Consider the following 11771-nt stretch of genomic DNA (forward strand, 5'->3'; position numbering starts at 1 on the left):
TTACAATCACATAGTGATGTGAACTAGATTATTGACTCTAGTGCAAGTGGGAGACTGTTGGAAATATGCCCTAGAGGCAATAATAAAAAGGTTATTATTGTATTTCCTTGTTCTTGATAATTGTCTATTGTTCATGCTATAATTGTATTAACTGGAAACCGTAATACATGTGTGAATACATAGACCACAACATGTCCCTAGTAAGCCTCTAGTTGACTAGCTCGTTGATCAATAGATGGTTATGGTTTCCTGACCATGGACATTGGATGTCATTGATAACGGGATCACATCGTTAGGAGAATGATGTGATGGACAAGACCCAATCCTAAGCATAGCACAAGATCGTGTAGTTCGTTTGCTAAGAGCTTTTCTAATGTCAAGTATCGTTTCCTTAGACCATGAGATTGTGCAACTCCCGGATACCGTAGGAATGCTTTGGGTGTACCAAACGTCACAACGTAACTGGGTGGCTATAAAGGTGCACTACAGGTATCTCCGAAAGTGTCTGTTGGGTTGGCACGAATCGAGACTGTGATTTGTCACTCCGTATGACGGAGAGGTATCTCTGGGCCCACTCGGTAATGCATCATCATAATGAGCTCAATGTGACTAATGAGTTAGCCACGGGATCATGCGTTACAGAACGAGTAAAGAGACTTGCTGGTAACGAGATTGAACGAGGTATTGGGATACCGACGATCGAATCTCGGGCAAGTAACATACCGATAGACAAAGGGAATTGTATACGGGATTGTTTGAATACCCCGACATCGTGGTTCATCTGATGAGATCATCGTGGAACATGTGGGAGCCAATATGGGTATTCAGATCCCGCTATTGGTTATTGGCCGGAGAGGTGTCTCGGTCATGTCTGTATGGTTCCCAAACCCGTAGGGTCTACACACTTAAGGTTCGGTGACGCTAGAGTTGTTATGGGAAATAGTATGTGGTTACCGAAGGTTGTTCGGAGTCCCGGATGAGATCCCGGACATCATGAGGAGTTCCGGAATGGTCCGGCGGTGAAGATCGATATATTGGACGAAGGGTATTGGAGTCCGGAAGTGTTCTGGGGTACCAGGCTATGGCCAGCATGACCGAAAGGTGTTTCGGGAGCCCCGACAAGTGTTGGAGGGCCTCATGGGCCAAAGGGGAAGGGGCAAACCAGCCCACTAAGGGGTGGTGCGCCCCCCCCACCCTTTCCCACGTTACTTGGGGAGGTGGGGCGCCTCCATCTGGCTTGGGAGGAAAGCCTCCACCTGTTTGGCTTGGGGGGCAAGTCTCCCTAGGATTTTCCTTAGGGAGATCCAATCTGCTTGGCCGCCGCCCCCTAGGGGAAACCCTAGGGCGCCTCCCCCTCTCCCCTTGCCCCTATATATAGTGGAGGGGTGGGAGGGCAGCCGCACCTCTTCCGTGGCGCAGCCCTCCCTCCTCATACACCTCCTCATCCTCCTCCGTAGTGCTTAGCAAAGCTCTGCCGGAGAACCACGAGCTCCATTGCCACCACATCGTCGTGCTGCTGGAGTTCTCCCTCAACTTCTCCTCTCCCCTTGCTGGATCAAGAAGGAGGAGACGTCCCCGGGCTGTACGTGTGTTGAACGCGGAGGCGCCGTCCGTTCGGCGCTAGATCGGATTTTCCGCGATTTGAATCGCTGCGAGTACGACTCCATCAACCGCGTTCTTGTAACGCTTCCGCTTAGCGATCTTCAAGGGTATGAAGATGCACTCCCTCTCTCTCGTCGCTAGCATCTCCTAGATTGATCTTGGTGACACGTAGGAACATTTTGAATTATTGCTACGTTCCCCAACAAAACGGACAACGGGGAAAATGCTCGGACGCATGAGACGAACACGTATGCAAATGCAATGCACGTGATGACATGATATGAGATGCATGACATGAACAAAATGCAAAACGAAAGACAAAACCCAACCACGGAGGGAATATCATAACACATAGCCGACAATGGCAAGAGTTGGAGTTACAATTATGGAAAGTTACATCCGGGGCGTTACATAAAGCCCCCCCCACCAAGTAGATTCGCCCCTGACCATGGCGCGGCAACTGTGGAGATCATAAGTTTTTCTTCTTTTTGCTCTACATGTTGAATAATTCACTCATTCACTCAATGTTGCTTTACACATTGTGTAGTCTGCAGCGCTGCTATGATGCACTACAGGTCAGAGGGCAGACCATTCATGCCCATCCATTGTTGGATGAAGCTCAAGGAACAACATGTGTGGGACGACATGTGTCGGCTCTGATTATTCCGGTAGAGTTGAATTTGATCTATCCATGAAAACTTGTTGAACATCCGGTTATTTCGTTGAATTTGTACTATTGTTGTACTAGAGACATTTGCATGCTATTTATGAATGATTTGTGCTCTTTTCCATCCAAACTTCGATGAAATTCATCCGGTTTGTTGAAATCCGATATGAATGTATGAGGCTACGGTTGGATGGCCGACACTGGCCCCCCATCCGCGAATGGATACAATGTCTTGTTTGAGGGTAAGCGTTGGACATGCCCTAACACACCGTCCATTTGGATTTCAAAAAAAAAAAGAATCTTTCATTTATTATATTATTTTGCTGTTATAAACACAAAGATGCCCCATTAATTTCTTTAAACAGAAAATTCCACACACCTTCATGCTCTCCACTAAGAACCCCAGTTTTATCGGACACTTTGCTCATTTATCAAACACGTAGCACTACAACATTGTTTTGCCAAATTAGACAACATAATTTGTTGACGCAATGAAATATGCGAGTATTGAGCTAATAGCAATAGTACCTAAGTTGAGTTAAGAAAAAAGTCTTAAAGGTACAACTAACAAATATTCCTCACGACCTGTTCCATTGGTGATATTTTACAATATGTAGAGATAGAGACCGTCACTCATATTAATCATGTATGAAGTTTATCCAAGTCAGGGGTCGTGGTACATTTGTAGCCTTCGTAGGTAATGATTGAAGATTGTGAAAATATTACCATTGTAGAAGTTACTCACAATTAGGGGCAGCGAGGTGATCCGCGCCATGACATTGAAGCACGATGTCACCTGCAAGGCGAGAGCGCCAGGGCGTCAACCCTTCATTCACGAGTTTACGATGGCCATCCCCTAGTGCCTTGGGGAAAAAATGTTGCACAAAATGTACAATCTAATAAATGATCATTGTCGCTTATGTAAATAAGCAATTTGACGACGAAAATGTTGCACAAAAATGTACAATCTAATAAATGATCATTGTCGCTTATGTAAATGAGCAATTTGACGACGAAAATGTTAGCGTCTTTGGGTCAAAAGGTTGCATAAAAAGGTATATATCCAATAAATGATCGCCGTCGCTTACGTCAATGAGCAATTCGATGACATAAATGTTTGTGATGTGAATACAAATAGGGTAAATACCCATCATCTCTCATATTTAAAATGAAGATGGGTCGCGCCTTCGAATTTACCAAGAAAAGATTTTCTTTTGACATCATATGTTTGACCCTGCCGCGCCGAGCGCTTTGCCATAGATTTTTTTTTCTCAAAGTTTATTCCTCTTCTTTTCTCCTTTTCGACCACCGTGAAAAAACCATGATACACAGAACGATTTTTCCTCAAACAAAAATAAACAAAACTTGATGAGAAAATAGCACTGCAGCAAGTCTGTTCATGACGTACAATTTTTCTTATTGCAGGAGCATATATTAGTTGACGTGTAATTCTCTGCTGCCATCACTCCCCTGGACTCTCGCTCTCTCTCCCTCTCTCACGGCACAGCACAGCACAGCGAGCACATCACTCTCCTCGCTTTTCCCCACTCGCCACTTTCTTCCCTCACCGCCTCCTCCTCCCCCTCCCCTGCCATCGCCTCCGCTTTTTAGCCCACCTACCGGCAGCAGCGGCACCCCATAACAAAAAGCACCCGCGCCTCCATTCCCCACCCTGCCCTCCCTCTTCCCCACACAGCCTCGACACTCCATTGCTAGACCGAGAGCAGAGCTGCATTACCGAACCAGGAGCACCGAGCACGCCAAGGCCGCAGCCACGAGCTAGCAGCAGCGAGGCCGCGCCTGCCGCTCGTGCTGCCAGGAGGAGGAGGAGGAGGAGGAGGTGCGATTCCAAAGGGGCAAAAGGCGCGGGGAGCAAAAAGGGGCGAGGCGAGGCGAGGGCCGGGGTAAAAGGAGGGGGGAGTGGAGGGCATCCAGCGCAATCCACCCAGCTAAAGCGCCTCCGCCTGACTGATTGGAGGAAGTGTGCGCCGCAAGCGAAGCGAGCGACGACCGCATCGCGCGCGGCTGCCACCGACACTCCCCCCGCCGCCGCCGATCGGAGCGGCGCGCCAGATCCAGCTGCCGCCGGGATTTGGGCGCCCCGCCGGATCTGCATTCCGCGCAGCGCCTGCCTGAGCCGCGCCTCTCGCCCCCAGTAAGTCCCCGCTCCCCCTCTGCGCCATGCCTGCATACCATCTCTCTCTGTTTTCCTGTATTTTTCGCTGTCGCCATGGCGCGACTCCGCTTGCTGCTCGTGCAATGGTGCGTGAATTTCTGGGTTGTTTTCGCCTTATCTGCGATGGTTCTCTTCAAGAGTTCGAATAGTGTTCATCGTTCAAAAAAAGCTCCTCGGTTCAAGCCGTGCTCTCCGGATGGATTTCACTGTTTATCAGCCCGGTTTCTCGTTACAGTCCCCGGGCATCTTCGTTTCACTGGGCGCCGCTCGTTTTGCCCTCCCGGACTTCCCGGCTCGTGTCCCCTTGTCTCTTATGAATGAAATCATACCACTAGTAGTAGTCCAGTCCCAGTGAAATCGCACAGCGTCGGTTCGTCAACAACTGCTGCGCTAGCTCTCGCTAGCGCAATCAATCAGTCAGGTCAGGCACCATGCCGTGGTCGCTCGCTTTGGTCACGTTTTGTCTACTCCATGATTTCGTCCCAAGACTTCCATTCCACCCAGTGAATGAAATTGCCACCCCACACAGTACCGATTTTTAGTTTTTTACCCGTGACAGCATCGAACAACAAGTACGGCCACGACTTCCTTCCTTTGCTCCGGTGGTATTTGAATCGTTGGTACTACTCCGGGAGTACAAGATTGGTAAAAAGAGATCGTACAAGATTAGTAAAAGGAGACGGTAAAAATGGACGCGCCTGCTAGCTAGAACCCGCAAGGAAAGGATTTAAGAGGAGTGTCACATCTGGTTAAAATCCAATCAGCCGAGGGAGCACCACCATTAATGGCCCGTATCGTGTTTGTGGTAGCTCTGGGCTTTCACTCCGGCTCACGCGCGCCATCATCTTTATTATAGCCAGAGCCACCTCCCGTTCAAGAAGAATCCACTTTCTTCCCCGAGGCGGCGAGGTGGGTCGTCCGGTCATCTCATCCACCCCGTCCGTCCGTCAGCCAGTCCGGCCACGGCCAAACCAAACCCTCCGCATGGGCTTAAATAAAACATTCGATGCGGCCACGCCGGCCATTACTCCCGCGGGCGTCTTAGGTGCCGCCCTTAACTGCCGCGCTTGCCGAGACCGAGGCCGCCCCCCCTTGTTGCCGTCCGCGTCAAACTCCACACGCTACAGCCTGGGCGCCATGGTCCATGCATAGAGATACTGCTGCTGCCTTAATTAAGCCCAGTTAGGTGAGCACAGCCACAAGATGAGCCATGACTATTGAGTACGTGACACGACTCTTACTTGCCCCGCGTCAATGCCCTGGCCTAGCTCTGGCGTGACGGTGATCGGATCGGATCGGCTGTTGCTGCTGCAACTTGGCGGCCTCTCGGGTGGGGGGCACCCCGACTTTGGACGGGATCGGGAATTCTTTTGGCCTACTTGCCCTCCTCCTTGTTGGCCATGGTCCTATCTATCTATCTTAGTATCCTATATAGCCCTAGCTGTGTGAATTGTCACGCAGGCTTCGTCATTTGGATCTTGCCAAATGGAATATGTGATGCTGGCTGGATGCTTCAGGTACGCGGGGTTTATGTTGCGTACCTTGAGCTGATCTGTTCTGTGGATTGGTTGCGAGTGGTTGATTGGTTGTATTATTGTACAATACCATATATGGTGGACCGATTGTGATCTCAACTGAAGTGTGTACTTGCCCAACCACCGGTGTCCCACTGTATGTGTATGACCTTGTGTGCGGATTGGGGATTCTTTGCATGCAGTGTGAATTATGGATGTTTTATGCGCACGCAGGAAAAAGATCACTGATAACCTTTCCATATAGTGACAATGGTGGAGTCAAATACTTGCTTACTGAATTTGGTTTGCTGGTCACGTATATGAACATATTTTGTCTGATAGTTTGTGCTGGTTTTTTGTGCGTTTCCCTTCTTAAAAATTGGCTTATGATGTATTTTGTTGGCTTTCCTCGTCAATTCCACTGTCCTCTATAGCTTTAGCCTTTAGCTGTATTATTACAAAAACTTACGCTATTGGAGTTTGGATACATGCGCCAGTTTGTCAGCTCATTGTAGGAAACCTGAGTTGTAAGGAACACCGTACATATCAGGGCTTCCATATAGTGACAACGGTGGAGAGTCAAATGCTTGCCAGCTATTTTGTTGTATGACTTTATATGCAAATTTGGTTCTTGCAAGTACTGTCAATACTGAAATTTGTATGGATGTGAAAGGAAAGGAGAGCTTTTCCTTGCCATGATGCTTTTTTCATTTGTCTGCTCTCAAATGATACATTTCATTTGATGTCTATCTACTGTTGCCTTTGTCTTGTCATCGTAGTTGTTGACAAACAAACACAAATTCAGTTACTATTTAGCAACGCACTTGTATATGATCGATATATATATGGGCAAGTTTGTTGCATTAGGTTCGCTGATTACAGATATTTACCTTCTTTGATCAGATACATTGTGTGAGATGGACCGGCGTAGTTGGCCGTGGAAGAAGAAATCATCGGACAAATCCTCAAACGCAGATGTCTTGCAGAACTCTAATCAAGCAGAACAGGTTTGTGTCTTCAGTACTATTTTGATTTGGATTTGTTCAAGTGTCAGTGGTGTCATTCTATAGTACTGTCTGTCCTCAAATTTCCTGATTGACAAAGCTAATGCAAATAGTTCATAATTTCAGTAGCACAGATGTTCTTATGATTCAACCAGTGGTTTAAGATTTAAACCCTAGTGTATTTGTATAACCTAGATACATTGCGAAGAATCAATAAAATGCTGCCATTTCCAACAACAACAAAATCCTTACCAAGTGATTGTGCATGATCTGCTGCCTCAAGTTGCTGCCCTTGCAGCCAATTTTTTTAGCTACTTATTTTGCCCACATGAGTGTCTTGTGTTGGCTGTGTTTCAAACCTGTATGACAATGTTTGTTTCCTTCTAAAATTAACTTTTATTTTGCAGGAGGATAAAGCTCCGAAATTTGTGCAGATTTCACCGGAAACATATGCACATCTTACTGATTCTGAAGAACAAGTGAAAGTCTTGGATGAAAAGGTGAAAACCTTGAATGAGAAACTGTCTGCATCACAATCTGAGATCACTACCAAAGATGCCCTAGTGAAACAACATGCTAAAGTTGCTGAAGAAGCTGTATCAGGTGCGTAAAAGAACTCTATATTCATTCTCTCTCTCTTTTCTGGATCTGGGTAGAATTATTTACTCTCTATAACTGCTGTCTGTTACTAGACCTTCCTCATTTTCCATAAACCTTACAGCAGTGAATGATAGTTTACTTTAATAGGCAGAAAATATTTCTCCAGTGATCTGTGCTCCTTTTATGAAATGACTATAATTAAATTATTGATGGTATGCATATTTTGTTATGTTAGGTTGGGAGAAAGCTGAAGCGGAGGCCTCGGCACTGAAGGTTCAGCTAGAAACTGTTACATTGTCTAAGCTAGCAGCTGAGGAAAGAGCTGCCCATCTGGATGGTGCTCTAAAGGAATGCATGAAGCAAGTAAGAACTGTGAAGGAAGAAGGCGAGCAGAAGCTACATGATGTAGTTTTTGCGAAAACCAAACAGTGGGAGAAGATAAAGGCCGAGTTGGAAGAAAAGTTGCTTGAATTTGACCATGAGCTCATAAGGGCTGGTGCTGAGAATGATGCACTCTCAAGATCACTCCAAGAGCGGGCAGATTTGTTGATGAAAATTGATGAGGAAAAGGCTCAAGCAGAAGCTGAAATTGAAGTCTTGAAAAGCACAATTCAGTCAGGTGAAAGGGAAATAAATTCGCTGAAGTATGAAGTACATGTTGTCACCAAAGAGCTTGAAATCCGCAATGAAGAAAAGAACATGAGTGTGCGCTCAGCTGATGTAGCAACTAAACAGCACCTGGAGGATGTTAAGAAAATCACAAAACTGGAAGCTGAATGCCAAAGATTGCGTGGTCTTGTTCGGAAAAAGTTACCGGGCCCTGCTGCATTAGCTCAGATGAAAATGGAAGTTGAGAGCCTAGGAATGGGCAGAGATTATGGAGACAACAGATTGCGACGATCCCCTGCAAAGAATAATAGCTTCCATCGTCCTATGTCCCCTATGTCTCCAGTTCCTGATTATGCTTTTGATAACCTACAGCACATGCAGAAAGAGAATGAGTTTCTGACTGCACGTTTGTTAACTATGGAAGAAGAAACTAAGATGCTCAAAGAGGCATTGACAAAACGGAACAGTGAGCTACAAACTTCAAGAAGCATGTACGCTAAGATAGCGGGCAAGCTTCGCACCTTGGAAGTTCAAATGGTGACTGGTAACCAACGTAAGAGTCCATCAAATCCAAACATGGATATCCACTTTGATGGTGCACATAGTCAAAATGGAAGCAATCCACCTAGTATGACTTCCATGTCTGAAGATGGTGTTGATGATGAAGGCAGTTGTACCGAGTCTTGGGCCAATGCTCTGGTATCTGAGCTATCACACATCAAGAAAGAGAAAGTAGCTAAGAGCAGTGTGACTGATGGCTCCAGTCGGTTGGAACTGATGGATGACTTCCTAGAGATGGAGAGATTAGCTTGTTTGCCTTCTGAAGCCAACGGCCATGACAATGCTGTTGACAAAATAAAGATCGTTGATGCTGAGGCTGCTGTATCTGGTCTTACTGAGAGTGATGGTGTTAAAGATTTGCAGTCAGTACCATTGCCTGGAACTCCATCTAGTAAACAGCAGCTGTCCGAGGGATCTCCACTCTTGAAACTGCAGTCCAGATTATCTTCCTTGCTGGACTCTGAATCACCACAGAACAATGCTGGGAAGGTACTAAATAGTATCAGAAATATTCTTAAGGATATTGAAGAAGAGGCAGATTTAATGAATGTGAGCAAGATGGTTGAAGTTTCTGAAAGTGAATCATTAATGAACCAAGACAAGAGGTTGAGCATTGGGAGTAAGCATTCCATGGATCAAGAAGTTATAAATGCCGTCTTGAAGATTCAAGACTTTGTTAAGTCACTTGATCAAGAAATGTCCAAGCACCAGAGACCATCTTCTGATTATGATGGGCTTTCTGAGAAAATTCAGCAATTCTCTGCACTAGTTGAGAAAGTTCTATCAAATGAAAATGTCATAAATGACATCATTATGACACTATCTCACATCTTGTCAGAAACTAGTGAGATCAAGTTCACAATGTTGAGAGACAGCACCAATGAAGCAGACAGTAATAATTTGGATTATGTTGACAAAGTGACACTACTTGAAAATAAAGTGCAGCCTCATTCATCTTCTGGCCCTTGCCCACTTATTCCTCATCCATCTTCTGATCCTGAGATTGTGGGGCCTAATGATGCCGGATTCGATGTTAAGACTGCAGTGCAGATGTGCTCACCGGAGGACTACGAGCGACTTAAATCTGAGAAGATTAATCTGGAGACAGAATTAGCGAGATGCAGTGAAATGATAGAAGATACAAAGTGTCGGTTTAGTGAGATGGAGAAAAATCTGGAAGAGCTTACATCCAAGTTGTCTGCCAGTGAGAATTCAAACAGCTTGGCTGAGACACAGCTGAAATGTATGGTTGAATCCTACAAGATTCTTGAATCAAGGAAAGTTGAATTAGAAAAGGAAATAGAAGTGTTGCAGTCCAAAATAGAGACTTTAACAGCTGAACTCGGTGATGAAAGACAAAGTCATCTGGATGACTTAGCCAGATACAAAGATCTCGAAGAGAAGATGGAAAGGTAATACTGAAATCTATTTATGAGTAGTTAGTATATGTGCATCTGCTTAGTTTCTTCTCACTTGACTTTGTGATATGAAGGTACGAAAACGAGCAGAGTTCAATGCATGTGGAAGAGGTTGACGATACCAAATCAAAGCAGGTACTAATAAGTGCTAAAGCTCCTTTTCTCAAACACACATCCAAGCGTGTGATTTAGTACTCCCTCCGATCTGAATTAATTGACGCAGCCTCTATACACTTCGACAATTAATTCAGTTGACATTGTATAGAGGAGTGTCAATTAATTCGGATCGGAGGGAGTACTCTAGAGTTCTTAGATTCACAATATTTCTATTTATATCTCTGTGTGGCTCTTTCGGAGCGATCTGCTCTGTTAAGTTTCACTGTTAGGTTGGCTGATGAATGTTGTCTTCCCTTTTGGATCCTTTTTCTTTTTTTGGTAACGTTGTACTATACTGTTGGATTCTGGCAACAGAAATCAGTGAAAACCCCTTTTCAAAAATAAATAAATAAAGATTGCATTGTAATGTTTGATTCACTGCTGAATTCTGCATGTTCATGATGGCACAATTCCAAATTACTTATGTTCATCTGTTGTTGATGACGTAGAAATAGTGTTACTATACCTTGTGATTTCTGAATGTAGAATTTTAACTATGAAAAATAAGTTAGCAATAAATGATGTCCTACTAAGAATCAAGCGGCAAGCGCTAAATACTTATGTTATAAACTCATTTCGGGATTGCTTCAGACTATAGGTTGTAAATTTGTACTGTAATGCTGAAAGCAATGGTCCTTTCTGGAAATTCAAGACTTACAAAACACTTATAACACACTTTTTCTTGTTTAAATCGGTGGCAGGAGGTAGAGATAGCGGCTGCAGCAGAAAAGCTTGCAGAGTGCCAGGAGACCATGTTGATTCTTGGTCGTCAACTGCAAGCTATGCGTCCTCCAGCAGAGTCAATGGGTGCCTCGCCAACCCGGCAACGAATGGAGGACTTCTTGCAAGACGCGGCAGGAACAACCGAAGGAGGCGAGTATGCCCAGAAACCATCAGGCCAGCATGATACAGATCAGGAAATGCTGGAGTCAGGGAATGTATCTCCCCTCAACGGATACAAGACCCACATGACCCCTTCTGATGTGGACGGAAGCCCTTCCCTTTCAACAAACAGTTCCAAGCGCCCAAAGCATAGGTCGCGATCCTCATCTTCTTCCTCGTTTCCTAACCAGTTGCCCGAGAAACAAAGCCGGGGCTTTAGTCGGTTCTTCGCCAAGGGCAAAGAGTGAACATTAGCTGGATTGCAAGATTCTGTGATGTTGGCTTGTTGATTCTTCGGCGAATGGATCGATAACGGATGAATGCGGGTCATGGGTTTCTATAGAGCTACTCGGCGAATCTGCTTGTGTATTATTTTGAGGTGACGCCTCCGGTGGTTCAGTTAATACTTGCCTTGCAGTCGAGCGGTTATGACCAGGTTGTGTGTGTGTGAGAGTGTGTTAGCTGTCGTTATCTTCTGCTAGAGTTTTTTCTGGGTTGCTGTTTGTCTGAAACCTCACTAAAACCTCACTGTACATGTGCTTACCTGCATGAAGAAGAGAGCTGCTGTTTGTTTGTGTTCCA

The 11771-nt window shown here is 45.4% G+C and overlaps 1 protein-coding gene across 1 annotated transcript; it reads left to right on the top strand.

The window, feature by feature from the left end:
- Window positions 1-3858: 3858 nt before the first annotated feature.
- Window positions 3859-11771, top strand: LOC123098069 (filament-like plant protein 4). The gene is made up of 6 exons (XM_044519945.1): window positions 3859-4424; window positions 6863-6966; window positions 7371-7566; window positions 7799-10145; window positions 10226-10286; window positions 11009-11771. The coding sequence occupies exons 2-6, from the start codon at window positions 6877-6879 to the stop codon at window positions 11435-11437; spliced, it is 3123 nt and encodes a 1040-aa protein (XP_044375880.1). The 5' UTR covers window positions 3859-4424; window positions 6863-6876; the 3' UTR covers window positions 11438-11771.

This window comes from Triticum aestivum, chromosome 4D (assembly GCF_018294505.1).
Source record: "Triticum aestivum cultivar Chinese Spring chromosome 4D, IWGSC CS RefSeq v2.1, whole genome shotgun sequence".
Lineage (NCBI taxonomy): Eukaryota > Viridiplantae > Streptophyta > Magnoliopsida > Poales > Poaceae > Triticum > Triticum aestivum.